Source organism: Ambystoma mexicanum, chromosome 3q, assembly GCF_040938575.1.
Source record: "Ambystoma mexicanum isolate Mex_15411 chromosome 3q, UKY_AmexF1_1, whole genome shotgun sequence".
Lineage (NCBI taxonomy): Eukaryota > Metazoa > Chordata > Amphibia > Caudata > Ambystomatidae > Ambystoma > Ambystoma mexicanum.
Window position 1 is genome coordinate 1,067,253,927 of NC_090926.1, and position 26,117 is coordinate 1,067,280,043.

Genomic DNA, 26,117 nt, shown 5'->3' on the forward strand with positions numbered 1-26,117 from the left:
CATCTCTGACGTGCTGGCATCTAAAGAGGGCCCCTTTTCAAGGAGGTTCAAACATATGTTTTGTTCACTTCTTCTCTCTGACATTTTGTTGTATTTATTCACCACCGCATTACTTGCCATTTGAGACTAAACTCTCGGCAGAGCAATTTCTTTTACAAATTGGTATGAACTGGGCAGACGCCTGAGTGCCGGTGTTTTCATGTTCTTGATTTTTTTTCTGCATCAGCATTTTGGTAGGCGATTCCGATTTTGTTTTTGAGAACATGTCCTAGGTGTTTGTTTTGTCCTCCACAATTAAGGCGGGTTTTACCAGAACTTTTGCAACCAGTTTCTGAGGAGTGTCTTTGCCGTCTGATATTTGTGCCGGTTCCTGCTGAATAACTACTTGTGCATTATTTGCTCCAGTTTTTCTTTGATCTTTTTTGACCTTTTGCAACAGAGTTAGGCTTGGACCTCGCCTCCTCTATGCATATTACATAATTTGTGCTAAAGTCATCCTTAATGATGCCACTAATTTCTTTCAGCATTTTTGCCATGTCCAATTCCCCTCCTTCCTTCTTTCTGTCACCACAACCACTGCCTTTTTGCCATTGTGGTATTTGGAGTAACATGTCAGATTGTAACGTCAGTTTTATATCTAGGCATTCATATAATTTAGCTACAGAATATAACGCCATATTCATGGCCTGCAATGTGTTTTGGATGTTATCGCTTCAGACAAATGGCTGAGTTTTTGGTTCTGGATAGAATGGTAAGTGCCCCCTTCTAGGTGTCGGTTCAATAAAGGACGAGAGTGGTGGGGATTCTCGTGTCGATGGCAAAAACATAACAGTAGATTGGGATAGGTCATTATGGGAAGGGATTACTGTAATTAACAGGCTAGGGAGACAGAGGTTTTATCACATAGCCCCTCTTACACATTTACTTCCCTTTGAATTGCATCCTGGTTCAGGGACTCTGCTGGCTGTGTGGGGCTTTGAAAGTCTATGCGCTGTGGAAGCCCCCCTCCACCTCACCCTTCCAACACCTCGCTTGGTAGTCCCATTATCACCACTAGATGAACACGTCTCAATCTCACAATTTGTCACCTTTTCTCTTGCTGTGGCTCCAGCTAAAACCTTTTCTAATTCAAACACTGCCACGATTATAGAATCGGACGGGATATTTTTCGCTGTCCCACTTGCAGGAAAAGCCTCATTTGCTATACAGGGTTCTAGCGGGTAGTACCGCTGATTATCACTGACCGCTGCTACCGCGGCAGCCACTTTTTGAATTTTCTGAATAGAGTTGAGGCTACGGGTCAGTCAAATTAATATGATGACTCAAGCGTTTGAGTTGTGTCAGCATTTTCAAGCAATTTTGCCATGTCTTTAGGGGGCGCCATGCCTGACACTAAAGTATACGTGCCGGGCATGCTCGCACACAGTAAAGATACAACAAAGTAAATTTACACGAACACAAATGAAGCAAATGAACAGGAAATTCACAATCACCGAGTCCGGTTTCACTGTGATCACAGAGAAAATCGTATGTTATGATATAAAATCAACTAAAATTCATTAAATAAATATCAGAATCAAAATTCAAGATGTCCCACGTTCCCCAGTTCACCTGCATCAACTGCAGTAACTGCTCTTGTAAAAACTGCTCTGTGCAGAAATGTGCAAGCGCAAATGCGCGTGCATTAACAGTAAATAGGATCCTGGGAAATGAGGGCTGGGTTTCAAACACTAGAAACATTTCCAAATGAATGCCACCAAATCCAAGCCAATCCTTAAAATGGAACGAAACACATAGAGTTTGCCGAGCTAAGTGTGACCGGCAAAGTGGATTCCAAGCACTTGCTGCAGTAACTGCTCGTCAAAACTGTTCTTCCCTTCTTCTTGGAGCATAAGTGTTCTCAGTGGCAGAAAGGAGGAGGGTGGCTAGGATCTAGTGTCAGGAGAGGATCTTGAGTAGCAAAAATCAGAGTTCCTTAGGGAGACTGAGCAAACAGGTGAGTAATTTACTTCCGAGTTAGAAGAGGGTCCAGGGGCTTCACAGAAGACATCCTAGCTTGATTCTACCAGTGGGACTGGGAGCACTGGATGAGAGGCGTCCCCATCACAGAAAACCCCCCACAGTAACACAGAAATTCTAACAGACTTAAGGTAAGTTTATACCCAAGCCAAGACAGTACCTCAGCATTGAAGAACATTTTGCAGCAGGAGGACTTCAGGGTCTGCAGCCAAATATGTGGTAAGTGGATGATTCCTTGTTGTGGTGACTTAAAGCAAGACCTCAGAAGCAACTTTGCAGCCGGGATCTATAAAGAAGGCTGTAGGTAGGGTTTTCCTCATGGCTGAATGCTGTTCTACGGATTTGGCGCCTTTTCAAGAAGCACAGAAGAAGACAGAAAATCGCAGTTAAATTCTCATTGTTACAAAGGTACAGCACTTTGTTGAGGGGACTGTTTGGACTCTATTTGTGTCTCTGGAGAGCCACAACGATGCCCGTGAAGTTTCAGCAAGATTCGGAAGACTGTGCACCACAAAGTGGCTCGAGGTCCCAGGGAATTGCAGCAACGCAAGGTCGCAGCAACGCGTGAGATGGCTCAAAATGGTCTTTTGAGTCTAGTGGGTCTCACCAGGCTCTGGGTCAGGGTCGTCGTTTCCGATTGTAAGTAAGGGCTTCAGCAGGCTATGGTTACACAGCATGCTGTCCGGTCGCTGGAAATCGTTTCATCCTCTTTTCCTTAATCGTCCTCTTCGGTTTCGGTTCCAGTGGTCGATTTGTCTTCAGCTTCCGGGTTTGCAGTATTAAACAGGAACTACAGCACAACTTCTACATTCTCTCCCTGCATTTTACAAGAAGGGGTGGTCTGGTTGTCCAATCAGGACAAAGTGTAAGCAAAATAAGTTCCCAATTAGGGAACTCCCGTCCCCTGCACACTGTCTAGGTGTCATGCACTCACCTATGATGTGTGGTAGTAAGAATCCCTACGCCTTTAGAACGGCAGCCAAGCCGTTCTTTACCAAATGGAGACTGTTCTCCAAACTTTATTCTAAACGATATTGAAGCTGCATTGCATTGAATCACATGGTTAGTCACGTGTCTGGGCACGTATTTAGGTCCCTTCCTCGAACGTTCTGTGCTTCTGATTGAGCGTTTTTTCTTGCGTTCCGTGTGGTCTTCCGAACGGAATCCTTCTTGTTTTTGGAGTATCCCGTTTGCCATTTTGGACCACCTTCTTCCCAGCGGCTGTTCCTGGGTACTCCTTATACTCGCTACTGTTTGCGAGTCGTGTGCTTCCTAAAGCACACCCCCATTGACGTGGCGGCTTCGTTGCCGTCCGCGTTGGCCTTCTACGAGTGCTTCCTAAAGCACATCCCGTTGACACGGCGGCTTCTCTGGTGTCCGCGTTGGCTTCATAGAGCGCTTCCTAAAGTGCGTTCCAGTGACGCGGCAGCTTCCCTGCCGTCTGCGTCGGATCGCATCCTGCAACTCCCTGTGGTGGCCTAGATTACGGCGGTGTGCAGTGCCCAGCCTACGATCCTGAGGCAGCTTTCTACAAGAACGGCTACATCTATCTGCCTAGACTTCCAGCTGCAGGTCATCCTCCACGGCAGTCTTAACTGAAGCTGCCCTCACCGCGGATGCAGTTTTTGATCATTTAAGGTACGAGGTTTAATTTTATGTTAGATCATTCTACGTTACTAATGGAGGAACAGAAGTTATATCAGTTATAATCTGCTCCAGGAGGTGAAGCTGCATTTCAAATCAGTGGGTTTGTGTTTCTTTTCTTATGCTGTATTATTTGGACTCATTAAGTCAAGGGTGAATAACAAACTGCACTTGAGTGAGAACCTAACAAATTTAGGTCAAAGAAGTGTTTATGTGCATTGAACAATGAACGCTATCCAGACTGCACCATCCCGATTTTAGTGCGGCCCTCGTTCCGCCCGGGTTTAGTTTCCCACTAACCTTCCCTTCCTTTTCGTTGTTTCCTTGGATTTATCCGGAGCTTCCTGATTCTTCAAGTCATCTAATCAATTAAGGTTAGTGCAGATATTTAGTGGCTATTAGAAATATTCCGGCAAAGGTTCTGTTACTTACCAAGTGTTTCTTTATAACAGATTGGAGGCTGTGCTTAGTTATTCATCCTTTCGAGTGATTCTTCATGCTGGCTGTGTGAATACTTCAGACAGTGAGTGGAATCATTAGAAAGGATTCTTCCTTGAGGATTCAACACTGAAGGTTGAGAAGATAGCTTGGAGTCTTTGTGTATCCTTTCTGCACATATACGTATCTTTTTTTGGTTGTGGTTAACACTTCAAATTGGGGGTTTCATGTCACTGGGGATCTATAGACACATTTTTAAAGGTTGAGTAATACAATTTTCTTTATATTTCCTGAGACCAATATTTAGACATTCAATTCATGAAATAAGTTTAGACATAGCATAGTTTGGTCATTAGATGTAATGATGACATTTTCTTTTTGTGAACAAACAACTTATAACTTGATTGATTGGTACAGGATTTATTATTTCAAGACACGTTGCCCAACGCGTTTCGAGAATTAGTTCTTCAGGGGCTGTATTATGCAATTCAAATTTTCAATCTAGTAGAAAAACAAATTAGATAATATTCTCAATTAGACAAGGATAGTAAACTCAAAGTTACTAAACATTTATTGCTGCTTATCACATAGGATTTTCATTTCACTTATAGAGGTTTTGACCAACAAAGTCATCAAAATTGGAAGAAATAGAACCATCAGATTTCAGAGTCATACAATCTTACAGTGGGGTCAATAAATGTAAATGCATCACTGAAGTAGAGTAAATGACAAAAACAACACAAGGTTCTTCATCAGTGGTGAATAGATTCAAGGTAAGTCTGATTATTTGTCATCCAGCCTAAATGCCTTAAAAACACCTTTTTGCAGTCACTCTTAGTAGTCTAACTCCCTACGTGTACATCTTCCCAATAAGGGTACAATAAAGTTGGAGAGGGTGCTTTCCCTGTTCCCCTTTCTTTAAGGGATGGGTAGAAGGACGTTTTCCTCCATAATGGTGACCAAAAGTGAGAATGGATATGTTCTCGGTGTTCTCCAGGAGTTATCTAAAAACATTTATTGCTTAATTAGACTTACATTTATAAGCTAATGATGTTCATGTTCTTATTTAAGAAATATATTCTATGAATAGCCTTGCCTAGATGTTAAGGGTCAATTGTACAGTATTGTTCTGGTATATGAGCGGAGGTTCTACAAAGGCTTTTTGTAGTCATTTACATGCAATGAGAAACATTAAGAATGATAGTCATGTGCAATTAACAAGATCAATTCTACGTGAAAATAAACACTTATTCAAAACGATTAATGCGTTCTGGTCGAAATTCGAGGGTTCAATCAGCTTTACAAGCATAGTGTGTTGTTCCTGGTCTGGTTACCAAATGTCAAAGATCCAGCACCCGTACACCTAGAGATACATAGACTCACGGTGAGATGTGCAATCTTTAAGATTAGCCCCATATGTAAGAAATATCAAAGTTCTAGATTCAATACTTACTAGTTCTGATCAAGGTCCCTGTGCGGATGTGGACTCTGCAACCAAGATACAGCGCCGGATGTATGTCATGTTAGAAAATATTGCCGATTTGATGGCGTTTTGATCATGACGTCAGAACGTAACATGTGTGGATGACGTCACTATGTCAACAAACCCTGTGAATGCGGATAAGCTCTGTTTTCGGTTTCAAATCAGGTGGATGAGCCAAAATCAGTGCTCTTCCCTAATACATGTTGTATTACAAGATAATGTGTTTAATTTATTTCACAGTTATTGTAAAATATGCACCACGTGATGTTTTCGAGAAACATAAAGGTGTAAGGAGCTAAAAAGTAAGTTCTTCGCCTGTTCATGTGAACTAGGTCCTGTTGAGTCAACAGCAGCATAAGGTGAATTATGGTGGAATGCCCTTACTGGTAGACTAGTTGTCTGGGACTTGCTTTAAAATAAATATATATTGTACATATCCAACCCTTAAAGAAAGAGGAACAGGGTAAGCGCACACTCCAACTTTATTGTATCCTTATTGGGAAGATTTACACGTAGGGAGTTAGACTAAGAGTGACTGTGTAAAAAAGGTGTTTTTAAGACATTTAGCCTGGATGACAAATAATCAGACTTATCTTGAATCTACTCACCACTGATTAAGAACCTTGTGTTGTTTTTGTCATTTACTCTACTTCAGTGATGCATTTACATTTATTGACCCCACTGTAAGATTGTATGACTGAAATCTGATGGTTCTTTTTCTTCCAATTTTGATGACTTTGTTGGTTAAAACCTCTATGTTTTATAAGTGAAATGAAAATCCTATTTGATAAGCAGCAAAAAAATGTTTAGTGACTTGGAGTTTACTATCCTTGTCTAATTGAGAATATTATCTAACTTGTTTTTCTACTAGATTGAAAATTTGAATTGCATAATACAGCACCTCGGGTCAGACTTAAAAGTAATGCACACAATCTGGTGTTCCTCTCCCTGGCTCTTCAGTTCCAGCAGCAACTGCAGTGGAAATGCAACCAGTTTTGAGAGGATGTCCAGACAGGCTTACTTTGGAGTTGATCGGTCCCATCAACTGAAAGGGAGAAGGGCTTCTCTAGTCCAGGCAAATTCGGAGCTTCAGCACAGCAGCAGGGCTTCACCGGGCAGCACAACGGTCCAGGAGTTGCAGCAGGCGTCTCTTCCAAGTTCTTTGGATTCTTTGGTACAGTGGTCGACTCTGCCTTCCAAGCCAAAAAGCCTCACCTTTCATGCATGTTTCTCCCATTCATTCCAGCCAACCGTTCAATCACCTTCGGGTGCATTCCTGTAACCAAGGGGATTAAGCACAGGGAGTTTTGGGCACCTCCCTCACTTCCTGCCCCTGCCAGACACACTGGAGCCAGAGGCAGGCTTCACTCGTGAATCCCCGCCAAAGAAAAAACGAACAAAGTGTCATGATCCATAGCCCTGGCCCCCTCAGGTATAACAGCCCCCTTGCAGCAGTGGGGCTAAAGCCCTTCACACTGGCCCCAAGGGCATTAAAACTCCATCAGAAACATACCGCCAGGCTCATTATCAGGAATAAAAGCAATACCGGTTTTGGCCCTTAATCCAACACGGAGACCTATTACACAGCTCAGTTCTTTAGAGCCAAGCCATGCGGTCTAGTGTTTTGGGTGTGGCTGGGCCTGGAACTACTTGGCCTGGAAGTACTTTACCTAGGCTATTTAAACCACACCCAAACAGCAGAACACGCTTCGCGTTATTCTGCACTCCTGCAGCGTAACGCTCACCGTGTCCAGCGCCAGCTCATCTGTTTCTCTGGTTTCCTGATCCTGAAGCCCTAGATCCGGATTCTATTAATAACCTGGAAGAATAAGAACAGCATTAGCGAGCAAGAACACTTACCTGTGAAGTAACCGGTCTTGAATCCATCCTGCGCTTCGCTTACCTCGCCCATCTCCGGAGTTCGCCGCAACCTGCAAAGGTAAACAAACAAGGACAGCATTAATAACAATTCTTACATGGGCAAGCATCGAGTCCTGTCGGCACCCTGCGCTTCTTTTACCTTGCCCATCTCCGGGTTTCACCGCAACCTGCAAAGGAGAAGGAACAAGGTCAGCATTAACAAAGCACTTACCTGGGCAAGCAGCGATTCGATCGCTCATCACTCCGGATCATCACTGCAAACTGTACAAAGGGAAGAGAACAGAGGTTAGCAAATAACAATAAACAGCGCAGGGCTCCGCGCATCAATAACTCATTGTGGTCTTCGCCATCGGTGCGGCAACTGTGAGATCGCAACCATCCCTGTGAAAACAAAAAGAGACCTTGTTAGGGAACAGCGTAGTGGAGCAAGACGCCGAGAAGACAGAAGAACAAGTTACTTTCTTACCTGGTAACGTTCTTTCGATGGGATGGTCCGACGACGTATTCCATATCTATGACATGTAATCACCACAGCTGTGCTGCTTCGGAAACTTTTTTCGGCGTATGCGTCCTGCGTCGATGAGGTCGATGCGCCGTCATCGAGGACCTCCTCCGACGTCCGACGTCATCCGATGTGATAAGTAGGACGCACGTAGCCTCAGTTGTACTTTTTTCCCCCAGAACGTGTGACATTAGTCAACTGCCAGTCAGACACAAAGCCTTGCGGAACGTAAGCTGCAATCGCAAGAGAAATTCTGCAGCGGGGAAGGCAGGGCGGGAGCGATATGGAATACGTCGTCGGACCATCCCATCGAAAGAACGTTACCAGGTAAGAAAGTAACTTGTTCTTCGAGGGGATTGGGTCCTCCGACGTGTTCCATATCTATGACAGACTCCCAAAGCAGTACCAGAGCAAGGAGGAGGGAAAGAATTTAGAATCAAAATTTAGAATAGCCAATCAAATAGCAGAGCAAAGGACCGCCTTGCCAAAACCAGATCCTGTCCTCGGATGGAATCGAGGGAATAGTGACGTACAAATGTATGTACTGAAGCCCAGGTGGCTGCATCACAGATGTTGCGAATAGGAACACCCCTCTGCAGGGCAGTAGATGCAGCCATACCCCTGGTAGAATGGGCCCGCAAGCCAGCCGGTGGGTCCTTACCCGCCAAGCGGTAACACTCCGAGATGGCCAAAATAATCCAGCGAGACAAAGTCCGTTTCGTCACAGCTAGCCCCAAACGCTTTCCAGCGTAACCAATAAAGAGTTGATCGTCCACTCTGACCCGGGACATGCGTGAAACATAAAAGCTTAAAGCTCTCCTAGGATCAAGCCTATGGAGCCTCTCCTCTTCCTTACCAGGATGCGGAGGAGGATAGAATGCCGGAAGAACAACCTTCTGGGCCAAATGAAATTCCGTCACTACCTTCGGAAGAAAAGAAGGACGAACTCTAAGGACAACCCTGTCCTTGTGAAATACAGTGAAGGGTGGCTTAACTGAAAGTGCCTGTAACTCACTCACTCACTCTGCGAGTGGAAGTAACCGCAACTAAAAACACAGTTTTCAGAGTTAACAGCCTCAAAGGGCAAGAATGTAAAGGCTCAAACGGAGCACCCATAAGAAACTTAAGAACAAGGTTTAAATCCCAACCGGGCACCAGGAAAGGTGACGGAGGGAACACATTAGTGAGCCCTTTCAGAAACTGTGAAATCAAAGGGATTTTAAAGTAAGAACACTCTTCAGAAGAGCGCTTAAAGATGGACAGCGCCGCCAGATACCCTTTAATGGTACCCACTTGCAAGCCCCTGTGGGCCAAAGAAAGTAAAAAAGGACAGAACCATGGGGATGCCACATGCAAAAGGATCCACATTCTGAACTCTGCACCAGTCGCAGAACTTACGCCAACGGCAACGGTACAGAGACTTTGTTGCTGGCCTTCGGGCCGAAAGCAACACCTCCATCACGTCTTCAGGGAGTTCCCAATCCTTATACCTCAACCTTTCAGAAGCCAAGCGTGAAGGTTGAGGGATCTGAACTCTGGATGGAGAACCTGACCCCCCTCCCGTGAGAGCAGATCGTCTCGGTAGGGAAGACGACGTGGAGGGCAGATGGACAAGTCGAGAAGGTCCGGGTACCACGTCCTCCGAGCCCACGCCGGAGCAATGAGGATCATCCGGGAACCGAACTTCTGTAACCTCCGCAGCACTTGCTGGATGACTGGGACTGGAGGAAACGCGTACAGCAGCGGGAATGACCACTCCACCACGAACGCGTCTCCTAAGGCTCCTTTTGGAGGAAATTCCTGCGAGCAAAACCTTTCGCACTTCCGGTTGACACTGGAGGCGAAGAGATCCACTTGAGGGGTCCCCCAAAGGGCGAAGATCTCCAGGAGAATCTCCTGAGCCAACTCCCACTCGTGAGAGATCGCGCTCTGCCTGCTCAGATCGTCCGCCGTCACGTTTTCGTCTCCGGCCAGATGAACTGCCGAGATCGAAACTTCCTGCTGGATGGCCCAGAACTCGAGCTGCATCGCCTCCCTGCACAGAGGAAGTGACCCTGCCCCCCCCCTTTTTGTTGAGGTAGTGCATGGCCACTGTGTTGTCCGTCAGGATCAGGACACTCTTTCCTCGCACAGTCGGCAGAAAAGCCTTCAGGGCTAGCCTGACGGCCCTCAGCTCCAACAGATGGATATGGAGTCTGGACTCCGACGGAGACCAACGACTGCTGACTGTCAGCCCGTTGGCATGAGCTCCCCATCCCGTGAGGGATGCATCCGTCACGATCGTCACCTCCGGCCAGGGAAGCCAAAATGGAGCCCCCTTCATCAAGTTGCCTTCGACGGCCCACCACAGAAGGTCCCGGGCGACCGAGGGCGGCACCTGAACCGGGTCCGACATCCTGCTGGAGGACTGCGACCATTGCGTCTTGAGTGCCCACTGCAAAGATCTCATCCGCAGGCGAGCCTCTGGCACCAGAAGAATGCAGGATGCCATGAGGCCGAGCAACCTCAAGAACTCGAACGCTGGGAGCGTCTGGGCATGCTGAAACTTGTGCACCATCTGCTGAATATGAAGAGCCCTCACCTGGGGAGGAAAACACTGCCCCAGGGAAGTGTCGAGCACTGCTCCGATGTACTGGAGCCGCTGTGTTGGTGTCAAATGGGACTTCTTTAAATTGAGGGAGAAGCCCAGCCTGTGAAGGGAGTGGCAAGTGACGGACAGATGATCCAGGACTTGCTCGGGAGAGCTCCCCCTGATCAACCAATCGTCCAGGTAGGGGTAGACGTGAATCCCCCCTTGCCTGAGATGCGCTGCCACCACCACCATGAGCTTGTTGAAAACCCTCGGGCGGAGGTCAATCCGAACGGCAGGACCCGAAATTGAAAGTGCGAGTCGCCAACCGCGAACCTCAGGTACTTCTGGATGGATCGGCACATGGAAGTAAGCATCCTTGAGGTCGAGCGACACCAACCAATCCTGAAGCTGAAGGGCCTGGAGGACTTGAGAGAGAGTAACCATCTTGAACTTGTCCTTCCTGAGGAGTTTGTTCAAACCGCGCAAGTCCATGATGGGTCTCAATCCCCAGTCTTTCTTCGAAATCAAAAAATAAGGGGAATACCATCCCTTGTTCCTCTCCGCTACAGGCACCAGTTCTATGGCGCCTTTCTCCAGCAGGGCTTGAATTTCCTCCGCAAGGAGCGGATCCGGACTCTGCAAAGAGAGGTTCCCCGGTGGATTGTCGCGAGGCCTGTGCCGAAAGGGAAGACAGTAGCCTTGGGTTATGATCTCCAGAACCCACACATCTGAAGTAATGGCTTGCCACTCTACAAGATGCTGCGCCAGCCTTCCCCCAACCGGCGAACCATGGGACATGGCCTCATGATTGAGTGGGAGCGGCTGCGGCGTTACCTGAGGGCAAAGAGGCAACTGCCCGAGCGGCCTTGGCACCACGGGTACCCTGTCGTCCACCTCTGGTACCCCTGCGTTGGCCTCCTCTCGCTTTACTGAAGGACGAATAATAGCGAAAGGAACCACCCCTCCACTGCTGTCCCCTAGGACGAAAAGGCGGAGGTTGGCGAACTGCAGCGCCCAACGACTTTGCTGCAGCTTTTGAGGTCTGCAACCTCTCAAGGCTCTCGTCAGCCTTGCTGCCAAAAAGGTGTTCACCGTCAAAGGGCATGTTGAGGAGCCGGGACTGCACATCAGGAGCAAACCCCGACTTCCGCAACCACGCAAACCTGCGTATCACGGTGCTCGCCGCCATGGTCCTACTGACGCATTCAGCTAAATCCAAACCCGACTGAACGGACTCACACATGGCATCCTTACCATCCTGGACCATAGCAAGGAAACCATCCCGTTCGTCCCCTTCGGGAATATGTTCAGCCGCTAATGCAACACAGTTCCACAGAGTGTGTGTGAAACGAGACAAGGCACAAATGGAGTTGGCCGCCTGAAGCGCCATACCACCAGAAGAAAACACTTTCTTCACCCAGCCATCAAAACGTTTGTCGTCCCTATCAGGAGGGATGGTAGGGTACGACGCCTGCTTTGCCGGGGCCGTGGCCGCCTGCACCACCAAACTCTCCGGAGTGGGGTGCCTGGTCAAGTAGCAGGGGTCGCTACTGGCTGGACGGTATTTTCGCGACAAGGATCTGCCCACCGCCGGGAGACTCTCCGGAGCAGTCCAAGCCGCCACCACCCATCTCTGTAGAGCCATATGGAACGGCAGTACCGGGTCAGTTGGGGGACCAACATCAAGGATGTCCGTCAGATCATCCTGCACAAACTCCCCTGGGGGAGCAGACCATCCCAAGTACTCAGAAACCCTAGCCATAAGGCGCCGGTACGAGGAATCGGCATGAGAGCCAGGCTCAGGCCTACAAAACTCCACCTCCGGAGAGGTGTCCAGTCCACTGGCATCATGCAGTGACTGCCTAAAATCGTCAAACTGACTATGGCCCGAGACAATTTCATCTGGAACCTGACTAGGAACCAGGCCATCAGAATCCTCATCCGCCTCTGAAATATATTCCAGGTGGCGAAAAGAAGGCACCCAAGAGTGCTTGCTCTTAACCAGAGCCTTCCTAGGGGGTTCCCCCGTGCCACCTGATACGAAAGGCGTCGAGCGAATCGGCGCCGGCGTTGAGAGAACAGGCATCGGCGCCAAGAGGATCGGCGTCGACGTCAGATGCAGCGCCGCCAGCATCGGCGGCGCCGACACAGCCCTCGAAGCCGGAGCCCTGAGCGTGTCCTTCGACGACCTGAGCATCGACGGCTTCGACGACTTCCTCGAAGCCGGAGCCTCGAGAAAGCCTGTCGACGCCCTCGATGCCTCAGACGTCGATGTCTTCCTCGAAGACCTCACAGGTGCACACGGTCTCGAACGCCTCCAGGACCGGGACCTGGAACGGGTACGTCGAGAACGAGTCTCCTTGTCCGAACGGGACCTCTCCCGTGACTCGTGCCGACCACTCTTGGGAGCGGTGTCTCTAGACCTCTCACGACCGACCCCACTCAGGGGCGCGGACGGCTTAGTACCCTGCGACTCGAGAATCGCCAGCATTTTCTTCCCGAAGGAAGCCCATTCCTCCGGCGTCGCACGGCTGGTGGGGTAAGCGACGTGCCGGGCAGAGTCCTCCGAAGAGGACCTGGAAGACGACCCGTGTCGGCGCTTCCGAGAATGCCTCGAAGAGGCTGAGGAGTGGCGAGACCGACTCCTAGAAGGAGACCCACGAGACTTCTGACGATGACGCAGAGAGTCACCCCTCGAATCATCCGTCGAAAGCCCCGCAGACTTCGACTTCCGGGGCTTGGACACCCGACCTACCGACAACAACTTCTTACGTTCGCGTAAGGCTTTGGACGTGAGCGACTGGCAGTCGATACAGTCATCCGTGTCGTGGGCCTCCCCGAGGCACCAGAGGCAGGCGTCGTGCGAGTCCGTCACCGACATCTTGGACCCACACTCCCTGCACTTCTTGAAGCCCGGACGCGTGGTCGAAGACGAAGTAGAAGACATCTTCACACGAAGGATTTTCACAAAAACGAACAGGTTCGAAGAACCGAGAAGAACAGAACTCCAAAGAGTCGAGGCGTTAACCGAGATTCACAAAGCAACACGTTCGCGGAAAAAACGGAACTGAGGCTATGGGCGTCGTGCGTCCTACTTATCACATCGGATGACGTCGGAGGAGGTCCTCGACGACGGCGCATCGACGTCATCGACGCAGTGTTAGGAGGTGGTTACATTTACTTCATTGAGTTTACAATCACATCAATTCAGCTGCTGCCATGTAACCTAGTTACCAAGGAACCTTTGTTGTTATGATTAAGCAAAGGTTCCACATTCTAGCAGCAGAGAGAGAGAGGATTGAGAGCAGGAGGACAGCCACAGCTGGGGGCCTTTCTCTTGGATGAACTAAAGAAATAAAGCCTCTCTATAAAGACAAGCATCAGCGTGAAGCGTGGTCATTTACATATTAACATTGGCGACGAGGATTGGGCCAAGGAGAAAAGGCCCCCAGCAGCAGCAACACTGCAGCAATATTGATTACAGTTTGGATGCAAATGGACGGAGTGTTACACTAGATGTGCTGTGTAATAGCTGGCGAGAAACACGGCCATCCTCCTGGAGCGGAGTAAACCAGCAAAGCGCATTTTGGAGCGGAGCACCAAGAAAGAAGTCAGTGCCTGGCAGTGGAGAGAACCATAAAAGCATACTGGAGCTGAGCACGAATATTGAGGAGGTTGGAAAACCTGTGGATCACAAATTGGATCACCTGTGGATTACGGAGGAGGCTGACCTGTGGATCACAAATTGCAACTACCACAGACAGCGCTGACAATATCAGCACAGGTTCCACCTGAAATCACACCTTATAAAATTTAAGTACAAGTAAGTGACAGTGTGGCTGTGTAAGGTTTCCTACCTGGGGGTGACATTAATTAATTCACAACATGGCAAACGTCCCAGCCCCAATTTTCTTCCTGCCTACACCAGGTGAGCCCAGAGTGCGTTGGATAGACTGGAAAGAGGGTTTTCAAAAATATGCACTGGCAGCATTTGGACCCAATTTCTCCAATGAGCGCAAAGAGGCGCTCCTATTTCACTGTTTAGGTGCCGCAGGACAGGAAGTGGTCAAAAAACTACCAGAACCTCCAGACATTCCTGATGGGGGTCCATATGAGAAAACATTAGCAAAATTAGACAAACACTACTGTGTTGAAGAAAATATAATTCTTGAAAGGTACAAATTTGCCACGAGAACTCAAAAAACTGGAGAGAGTATTGAGGAATTTGTAACTGCTCTTAGAGGTTTAGCCATCAAATGTAGATTTGACCATTGTCGAGATGAGCATGTCAGGGACCAACTCATGATTAAGTGTTCTAATGATAACATCAGGAAGGAGTTATGGAAGGAAAGAAATCCTTCTCTTGATAGAGCAATTGAGATAGCGAAAATGATAGAACACACAGACAAATGTATACAAATGCTTCAAGTGGATAATACATCTCAAGATAAGCCCAAAACTGATGACAATGAAGCTGCCATACATAAGGTTTCGAGAGTGATGCAGAGAGGTGCGGCAACTGCACGTCGCACTTGGCAAATGGGTAGGAGATCTGAGGGTCGCCAAGGTCCCTTTACCAGAGCATGGGGACAAGGATCATCTACCAGAGGGTTGCCCAGTGAGAATGTTACATTCAGGGGTGGCAGGGACTCTGGTTATCCTAGAGGTGCATCAATTAGGAGGTGTTTCAGATGTGGGAGTCTATATCACAAAGCATCTGACAAAGAATGTTATGCATCAAACATTATATGTAATGAATGTGGGGTCAGAGGACACATGGCTAGATGCTGTAGGAATTTTTATACCGCCCCAAGTCAAATACATGAAGTCAATGCAGATCAAGAATTTATATCAATTGATGATGCTGGTAGAGAAGTTATATTTTCAGTCAATGCCATTGATGGGAAGGTCAAGAAAAAGAAACCATATGCAACTGTGTTAGTTGGAGGGGTGCCAGTATCAATGCTCATGGACAGTGGAGCAGATTATACTTTGATAAGTGTGCAAGTGTGGAAGGAGAAATTTGGATGTTGTACATTGTGGGAGAATGTAGTCAGAGCAAATGCTTATGGAGATGTGCCCATAGAAATTTTAGGGTGCTTTGAAGCTGAGCTCCAATTCAAAGACAGGAAGGCGTTAGGGACTATCCATGTAGCCAACAGAGGTGGAGAGCTGTTGTCCTGGAGCGATCAGGCAGAGCTCAAGATAAGACTTGAAGCAAGCCACCCAGAACAGGTTTTGACTGTTGAAGGTGGAAAATCCGGTGGAAAATCGGTCTCGAGCATTGTTATGGAAGGGGCCAGAGGGCATATGAGTGGCACTAAGTTAGGGTGCTTGAAGGGATTTGTGCACAAAATTCGTTTGAAAAGGGATGCCATTCCCAAAGTTGCCAAATTACGGACCATTCCCTTGGCCCTGAGAAAAGATGTAGAGAGTGAATTGAATAAAATGGAAAGTGAAGGGGTGATAGAGAGAATTGATTCCTCAGAGTGGGTTAGTCCTATTGTAATAGTGAGAAAGAGCAGTGGATCTCTGCGGATATGCATAGACCTTAGACACCTGAATAAAAATGTAGTGGCTGACATATTTCCTTTACCCAGAATAGATGATTTATTGGCAGGGGTGTCTGATTCCAAAGTATTTTCTCTTATTGACCTCAAATCTGCATATCACCAAGTAGAATTACACCCTGATTCGAGAGATCTCACAGCTTTCATTACCCCTATTGGCCTTTTCAGATGTATAAGAATGCCATTTGGATTGATTTCAGCAGCTAGTGTATTTCAGAACGTCATGTACAGATTACTGGGAGGAGAGAGAGGTGTCATGTGTTACCAGGATGATGTGCTAGTATGTGGGAAAAATGAAGCAGAACATGATAAAAGGTTAGAGAGAGTGTTGAACATATTCAAAGAGGCTGGCCTTACAGTATCGTTAGAGAAATGCATATTCAAAACTGACAAAGTTGAATATCTAGGTCATGAAATTACAGGTGAAGGGATCAAACCCAAAGAAAAGGCCATAGAAGCTATTCGCAAGATGGAAGCACCAAAATCCAAAGCAGATATACTATCTTTTCTAGGTCTGGTTGAATTTTATGGCAAGTTTGTTAGAGGGTTGGCAAATTTGTCAAGGAACATGAGGATGTTGACTCGTAAAGGTGTTACGTTCAAGTGGAATGAATCTTGTGAGGAAGAGTTTGGTAAGATTAAAGATGCTATAGTCAATGCACCCATCTTGAAAACGTTTGAAGAAAGTAGACATTCATTACTATTTGTGGATGCAAGTGACTATGGTATTGGGGCAGTCCTAATGCAGGAAGATCAGGAGGGCTTACACACCATAGCATTTGCCTCTAGATCTCTCAAAGGACCTGAGAACAGATATTCAGTGGTAGAAAAGGAAGCATTGGCTTGTGTCTGGGGAGTGGAAAAGTTCAAAAGATATTTGTGGGGCAGAGAATTCACAGTATGTACAGACCATAAACCCCTAATAGGAATATTTACCAAAGGTGGTCTGGAGGGAGTCTCCAGACGCATCATGAAGTGGGTGACATCCCTACAAGGCCTGCAATATGATATGCTTCACATTAGTGGTGAAACCAACGTAGTTGCTGATGCCTTATCCAGATCAGTAGTGAGAGAAACAGTGTCTGAGGAGTCTCCTCTGACTCGTGAGAAAGGTGTTGAAATATTTCAGGTTCATGAGTCAGTAAAGAAAGAGGAGTGGGACAATGCATGTTCAGAGGATGAATTGTACCAGAGAGTTTTAACATTGGTGACGCAGAACAGAATAAGAAACTATATTGGTGATTTAGGCGGGTTTGCCAAAGTTAAGGAAGAACTCTGGATTGATAAAGGATACTTACATAGAGGACATCAGATGGTTGTACCTATTAAAATGAGAAAATTAATAATTGAGCTAGCTCATGTTGGGCATTTGGGACTGCCTAGAACCAAAGGCTTGGTTAGAGCAGAATTTTGGTGGCCTAATCTTGACAAAGACACTGAAGAAGTGGTCAACAATAATTGTGATTGCATTGAAGGTAATAAGGGTCTCAGGATTCAAAAAGTACCCACGACTGTTAGAAAGCCATCCACAGTTCCATGGGATGAGGTTGCTTTAGACTTACTAGGGCCTTTCAATATCAAGGGTGGGAGAGACACCTATGTACTGGTTGTCATAGATTTATTATCCAAGTGGCCCGAAATATTTACACTAAGAGACATATCCAGCAGTAGCATCATTAAATGTTTGGAGCAATTATTTTGGAGAGAGGGATTCCCCAGAAAGTGTTTATCAGATAATGGGACCCAATTGGTTTCCAAGGAATTTAGAGAGTTCTTGAGTAACCATGGAATAGAACAAGTAACCACTTCATTATATCATCCCCAGACCAATGGGTGTGTAGAACGCTTCAACCGCACTCTCATGGATGCAATTAGAATTGCAGTAGCAACAGGAGGTGACTGGATCAGGACCATAATGGAGAGAACATTCCAATATAGACTAGCACCACACAGTGTTACGGGTGTATCCCCATTTCAACTATTAAGAGGGAGGAAACCTAACACACACATGTGTCCAGGCTGGATGGGAAGGTCAAAATTCGTAGGAATAGATCTGGAGGGAGTGAGAGAGAAGATATTTGAATCTGGGGTCAGATCCAAGGAGCAATATGACAGGAAGAATGCTTGTAGAGAATTCAGTCTCGAGGAAGGTGATTGGATCAAGATCAAACTTCCCACCAAGGTGCACAAAGGTGCATCCATATTTTCACAGCCCAAACAAGTTGTTAAAGATTTGGGATCTTCGGTGCTTGTTAAAGGGGGTGGGGTCTGGAACAAGGAGAGGATAGCAATTTGCAAAAAGGTAAACAACAACTTGTAACTGCACTGCAAGGTATTTAAAGCAATTTAATTATTTCTTCACATAGCGGTGTATCAGATACTATGTAAATAATGAACTACTTATGTTCAATGAAATCCATTATCTAGTTTAGGCAAATACTTATATTTTGGTAAAAGGAAGGGAGGTGTTAGGAGGTGGTTACATTTACTTCATTGAGTTTACAATCACATCAAATCAGCTGCTGCCATGTAACCTAGTTACCAAGGAACCTTTGTTGTTATGATTAAGCAAAGGTTCCACATTCTAGCAGCAGAGAGAGAGAGGATTGAGAGCAGGAGGACAGCCACAGCTGGGGGCCTTTCCCTTGGATGAACTAAAGAAATAAAGCCTCTCTATAAAGACAAGCATCAGCGTGAAGCGTGGTCATTTACATATTAACACGCAGACAAAAGTTTCCGAAGCAGCACAGCTGTGGTGATTACATGTCAAAGATATGTAATACGTCGGAGGACCCAATCCCCTCGAAAACGGGGGTAAAGAAAGAGAATAAAGACGGAAAATACATTATAACTCACCTGGAAGACAGCAAGCAGAGTCACAGCCGGTCTGGACCCGACATAAGGGCACACGGACCAGTGAAGCAACGAGGTCCACGGAACGCCCGCACCAACCACGTGCCCCTGCACAGAGGGGATTTGGACCAGAGGGAAGTGGGAGTCCATCAATCACAGAACCGGTACCTTAACCCTCCATTCTCCTCTTATAGGCGCTAACCAACGTCTGGCACATAACCAAGCAGAGAGGGGTCCGGGATAGCGCTTAGACCTCCATCCAGTATTGTATGGCGTCCCCGTGGATACCAGGTGAACCTAACACAAAAAGGACCAAACCTGGTTTGGCGCGCACAGTAAATCTCAAGAAAGACCTTTCCAACAAGAAATTGAGAAAAAAGAAGACCGGGGTCATTTTGACAAAATGGCTACCCATGGGTGCCTTACCGCAGCTGCGAACGCAGCTCTCAGTAAAAACACATAATGGTAGTAAAAAGTAAACCACTGCCACCAGCCATTAATTGTAGAAAGGGTAACAAAAATGTTACATGAGAAACTAGACAAAGGGGATACTAAGTAACCCCTCCAGCACCCTATGGTAAGTTAAGTGTGTGCTGGGTCTAGAAAGTTACAAAATGTAAATGTACTTCTCTTGGAAACAGTAGTTTATCCAAGAGAATGTATCTCAACCTTTGGGAAATCTAAAAGACTTCCCTGTGCAACTGCACTGAAGGTGCTGAGTGACAAAATGTAAAGATGATGCCTATGGAGTTTGTCAGACTCTAAAGTAAAAAGAAACACAGAAAATGAATCACATTAAAATTACGAGAGATAAAAAGTCCTAAAATCTAGCAGGGGTCGCTAAGGTAGAAGGGAATTAGCACATTTCTGAGAATTCTCCCTAACAGATTCCCAGGGTGACAACAGGGAATATTCATGAGCATGTGAATCCATGCCAGACCACATGCTGGAGAACCTTAACATTGGTGGGCTTGTGCTTTCTCACACCACGAATCTTGGATAAAAGGAGGACTCCTGCAACTGTTCACAGATCATCATTGGAGCCAAAAGTGACCAGAGGACGACCCCTGCAGATGACCAGGAATGGCTCCAGTGATTGGCCTAGTGAAGCCCTGCTCCTCTACCTTATCTCAGAAGACCCTGTTTGGTGCTTCAACTCATGGACCTGTGAACCAGCCTCAACCCCGGCCCTGGTCAAGGACCTGTGGCTTCGGAAGTGTCCATGGACCACCCGGTAGATTGACCAGCTCTCTCCTGGGGTTCCTCCCTGCAACAGTTATTCTGAGCAGAGGTTTGGAACTTTGCAGATCTTCAGTTTATGCTACAAGCTGTCATGCTCCTGCATTTTCAGTCGTTTCTTCATGAAAGTTATGCTGGGGTTTCTTAAGTGTTCACCACTGTACGTTCGCCTGTCGTCGCCTGACCGTGGTGACCTTCGTTGGAACACTCCTTCAATCCCATGAGATGTCCTCAGGAGGTCTGAAACACAGAGGTCTTCATCTTTCTTCTGAAAGCTGAATGGAACAGATTGCTGTGCAATGCGACCAACTGTCCGGACCAAAATCGACTTCTGCATCTGCATCCCAAGTGCAAAAAGACCTGCAGTGGATCTGGAAAAATCAATTATGGAGGGTTTCTGTTGGTCACCCTTTCATCTTCCATAGAGCAACATTGGGTGTAAAGTCCTTGACCCCAACTCCCTCTGGTCGTCGTTCCTTTCCCAGGTCATAGCTGGTGAATAGTATAGAGTGGTGTACTTAGCTAACTTTGGGGTAAATACTTATTTAAACTTTACAACACACCACTACAGCACACTGCACCATCTCAAAATAACTTACCTGAAGTGGCTATTTATTGGAATTTATGACTTTCGGGCAAAAGGCGATATACCATCTTAACGTTGGGACTTAAAGATTGAGGGAAGTGATCTTGTGTTAGGTCAACCTATTTATTCTTGCATCTGAATACACACCTGTATTGCACTGGTAATTGAATAATATGAAATATTATTCTCCTAATCATTAATGTATATATGGGTTTATAGCACCACACACCATGGGAATTATTAAGCAGCACTCAGATGCCTGAGGGTTCGTAGCACTATATACACGCAAATTATTATTATATGGCTTTATGTGCCAATATTTACCTGTGATTTGTATATGCTTAGTGTGTACATAAAGGCCCAATATTTACCTATTGTCAAACCTGAATTACTGGTGCTGTTCAGTGTCGACTCATTGTAGCCCAAGACCACCCTCACACTTTTCCTGAGAGTAAGCCTTGGACTGCTCAGCTACCTTTCCTTGACTGGGTTTTGGCTAACCTCTCAGTTTCTTCCCCGTTTACCATAAAACAGGGGGGCCTTCCAAAATCTTCCCACCATCCGATGGGATGATTTTGGAAGTCCATCCTAACACCCCTGCACTTTTCTCCCTCAAGTGCCCCAGAGCCCAATCTCTCCACAAAATGTTGTTCCATACCCAGGTACCCACCTTCTATTACCCAAAATCCCCACCAACCCTAAAACTGCAACCTCTCGCCTTCTGCTCACACAGTAAGACTACCCTGCACTGCAAGTTCCTCCTGAGCTCAATCTTCTTTCCCAGGCCATCACCTCACCCCACAAACTCCTGCCCTCATTTGCATGTCATCTCATTTTCTACATTGTCCGGAGTCTAGCTTCCTCATCAAAGGCGACACACCCTAGTCTTCAGAAACACTTCCTCGCCACAGCCTTCCCACCTCTACTCCAGACATCACTGGCAAAAGCACTCTGGACATCTAGGAGGCCCTAACCCCCTCCCTCCAGGTCCTCAATTTCCCACTATATAAAACCCATTCCCACATCCCAGAACCTTCCCCACCAAGTCCCTGCAGCACATATACTAGCATGTTACATTACCTGCAGGTTCACAATGTAGAGCTTGGGACGGCGACTGTGCGGTCTGTTCATGCACCACAGGCAAGCATACTTCTTCAAAACCTGCAACAACAAAAGTAGCTTCAGAAAGCTGCACTCCAATAGAAATACATTCACAGAAGGCATTACGCTTCCATTAGAAGCCTGCATTCTCACATTAGCTTTTCAGACTAGTCTGTAAATAGTGCCCTTTGGCAAAGAGACAGGAAGTAGTAGCCCAGCAGCTGAGCAGTGGCATATAAAATAATTAAACCAGAACCCTCAGAGCTAATATGTGTGCATCAGGGGCCACAGAAGTACTGGGGTGAAGTGGGAATAAAGATCCTTGCCGATAATTAAAAAAAAACTGCAGATTATCCAAAATAACGCCTATAAGAGCAGCTCGAAAAACATCTCCAAAAACGACTATATCTCCACAGCCAGACGTAACCTACACTAGCTCCCGGTCTGAGAACGCATTAAATTCAGAACATTAGCACTGACCGACAAATGCTTTTCCAACACCACACCTACCTACTTGTCCAGGAAAATCACTCAGGCCCAATCAACCAGACCTACCCATGAAGCCTACTCCCACTCACTTGTCATCCCCAGATACAAGCGGCAGAAAGCGGGGGGTAGAGGGGAGAGCAGCTTTCCATTGATTGCTCCCAAGCTATGGAACACTCTCCCACTAGCCTTATGATCCGATACTTCCTACTGGTCCTTTCGTAAAGGCATTAAAACCTGGCTATTCTCACAAGACCCCTAAATCCAACTAAACTCAAGCTAGATGAACAAGTTACTCCTTACCTGGTAACGTTCTTTCGATGGGATGTTCCTCCGACGTATTCCTTATCTATGATATTTGTATCTCCAGCTTGCTGGCCTCGGAAAATCTTTTTCCTAGTAGAGGGCGCTGTACGTTGACGTCCGTCGAGTAGGTGTTCCTCGACAGCCACCGTATCGACGCCGACGTCATCATGCCTATAAATGGCCACGCGCAGCGTCCGTTGCTCAGTTCCGTTTTGTAGAGTAAGGTAGTTATTGCATGAATGGTTACTACCCTTGAAGGAGCGTAAGCTGCAACCACAAGGGAAATGTTACTGCGGGGATGGATGGGAGGGGCGATAAGGAATACGTCGGAGGAACATCCCATCGAAAGAACGTTACAAGGTAAGGAGTAACTTGTTCTTCGAAGGGATTGTGTCCTCCGACATATTCCTTATCTATGATAGACTCCCATAGCAGTGGTATGTGATTGGAGGCGGGAGTAAGAGATGCCATATTACTCTTTAAGAATGAACAGAGTGTAACACAGCTTTGCCAAATCTAGTCTCTTGACTAGAGGAGGAATCCAGGCTATAAAATTTGTTAAAGGTATGTGTGGACGACCATGTGGCAGCCGCACATATGTCTCTAATTGGTACCCCTCTTTGAAGAGCTGAGGAGGCTGCGATACCCCTGGTCGAATGAGCCCTTAGATTTTGAGGGGGCTCTTTCCCTGCCAGTTTGTAGCATTCCATAATGGCTAAAATAATCCATTTGGAGATGGTTTGTTTGGTTATTGGTAATCCCAACTTATGTCCTGCGTAACCTACAAAGAGTTGGTCTGCTTGTCTAATTTTAGCAAGTCTACTGATATAAAAACTCGAGGCTCGCTTAGGGTCCAGCCTGTGTAGTCTCTCTTCCTCTTTCCCCGGATGGGGAGGAGGATAGAATGAAGGTAAAGTAATCTTCCGAGTAATGTGAAATTCAGAAACTACCTTTGGGAGGAAGTTAGGCTTCACCTATAGAACGACTTTGTCCTTGTGAAAAATTGTATGAGGAGGTTTACAAGATAGGGCTTGTATCTCGCTAACCCTTCTAGCAGATGTTAATGCTACCAATAAAACAGTTTTGAGGGTGAGAAACTTCAATGAACAAGAGTGGAGTGGTTCAAATAGAGCACCCTTTAGGAAGTTTAAAACTAGATTTAAGTCCCATAAGGGAACTTGGAATGGTCTTGGAGGGTAAACATTAGTTAGACCTTTCAGGTATTGTATTACCAATGGAATTTTGAAATACGATGGCTCCTCTGCAGTGCGCTTAAAGATCGATAGCGCTGCGAGATAGCCCTTAATAGTGTCAACTTGAAGGCCTGAATTTGCCAAATAAAGTAAGAAGGATAACACCGCAGGTATACCACATGAAAAGGGTTCGATATTCTTTTCTCTGCACCAGCTGCAAAATGTATTCCAACGGCAGCGGTATAGAGTTTTAGTTGCTGGCCTTCTGGCCGAAAGCAACACCTCCATGACGTCATCTGGAAGGTCCCAATCCTTGTACCTCAACCTTTCAGATACCAAGCGTGAAGGTTGAGGGTCTTGATGGCTGGATGGAGAACCTGACCTCCCTTCTGCGAGAGAAGATCCTCTCTGTACGGTAGACGAATTGGAGGATGGATGGACATGTCCAGAAGGTCCGGGTACCACGTTCTCCTGGCCCAATCCGGGGCAATTAGGATCATGGTCTTCCGAAACCTTCTCAACCTCCTGATCATTTGAGAAATGATAGGGACCGGAGGAAACGCGTACAGAAGTGGGAACTCCCAGTCTACTACGAACGCGTCTCCTAGAGCTCCTCTGGGGGGAAATTCCCTTGAGCAAAATCTGTCGCACTTCCTGTTGATACTGGTGGCGAACAGATCCACTTGAGGGGTTCCCCAAAGGGCGAAGATCTCTTGAAGGACTTCCTGAGCTATCTCCCACTCGTGGGAGACTGTGTTCTGCCTGCTCAGAGCGTCCGCTGTCAAGTTCTTCTCTCCGGGCTAGGTGAATTGCCGATAGACAGATTCCTTCCTGAATTGCCCAAAACCAGAGTTGCATCGCCTCTCTGCACAGTGGCAGTGACCCTACGCCTCCTCGTTTGTTGAGGTAGTGCATGGCCACTGTATTGTCCGTCATTATCAGGACGTTTCTCCCCCATACAGACGGCAGAAAAGCCTTCAGTGCCAGTCTGATGGCTCTCAGCTCCAACAGGTTGATGTGTAGTCTGGACTCCGATGGAGACCAACGACCGCTGATGGTCAAGTCATTGGCATGGGCTCCCCACCCCGTGAGTGAGGCGTCTGTGACTACTGTTATCTCCGGCCATGGTTGCCAAAACAGTTCTCCTTTCAAGATGTTGTCTGGATAGGCCCACCATTGAAGGTCGTGGGCTACCTTGTCTGGAATCCGGAGGAGATCTGTCATCCTCCCTGAGAATTGTGACTACTGAGTCCTCAGTGCCCACTGAAGGGATCTCATTCTCAGGCGAGCCTCTGGCACAAGGGATATGCAGGATGCCATGAGGCCTAGCAACCTCAAAAAGTCGTAGGCTGGGAGACGTTGGGCATTTTGAAATCTGGTGACCATCTGCAGAATATCTTGAGCCCTCACCTTTGGTGGCGAGGCTTTTCCCAGGGACGTGTCCAGGACTGCTCCAATGAACTGGAGTCTCTGTGATGGTATCATCTGTGACTTCTTTAAATTGAGGGAGAAGCCCAGCTTGTGAAGGAAGTGGCAGACATAATCTAGTTGGATCCGAGCTTGTTCCGAAGAAACTGCTCTGATCAACCAATCGTCCAGGTAGGGGTAGACGTGAATCCCTTCCCTCCTTAGATTTGCAGCCACAACTGACATTAGCTTGGTGAAGACCCTCGGGCGGAGGTCAGCCCAAATGGCAGAACTCGAAATTGATCATGAGAGTTGCCAATTGCGAACTTCAGGTACTTCCTGTGCTTGGGATGGATTGGCACATGGAAATAAGCATCCCGAAGGTCCAGAGATACCAACCAGTCCTGAAGCTGGAGGGCCTGAAGGATCTGAGAGAGAGTTACCATCTTGAACTTGTCCTTCCTGAGGAACTTGTTCAATTCTCGTAAGTCCAGGATGGGTCTCAGTCCTCAGTCTTTCTTTGGTATGAGAAAGTAGGGGGAGTACCAGCCCTTGTTGTCCGCTACAGGTACCGGTTCTAGGGCACCTTTCTCTAGCAGGTCTACAATTTCCTGCAAGAGGAGTGGATCCGGCACTTTCAGAGAGCTGTTCCCCGGTGGATGGCTCTGAGGGATGCGTAGAAAAGGCAGGCAGTAACCTTGGGCAACTGTCTCCAATGCCCAAGCATCTGACGTAATAGCCTGCCATTCCGTCCGATGGTGAGTTAAGCTGCCCCCTACAGGTGTCTTGTGATGGGAGACCTCAGAGTGGTTTGGGAGCGGCTGATGCAGTTGCCGA

The 26,117-nt window shown here is 46.9% G+C and overlaps 1 protein-coding gene across 2 annotated transcripts in view; it reads right to left on the minus strand.

Moving 5' to 3' along the window:
• The window catches only part of SIRT7 (sirtuin 7), a 421,359-nt gene that overhangs the window by 160,499 nt on the left and 234,743 nt on the right, over nucleotides 1–26,117 (minus strand). For both annotated transcript variants that reach the window (XM_069655301.1, XM_069655302.1), the window contains exon 8: nucleotides 21,868–21,948. In XM_069655301.1, the coding sequence (XP_069511402.1) occupies nucleotides 21,868–21,948 (81 nt within the window). The remainder of the gene's footprint in view (nucleotides 1–21,867; nucleotides 21,949–26,117) is intronic.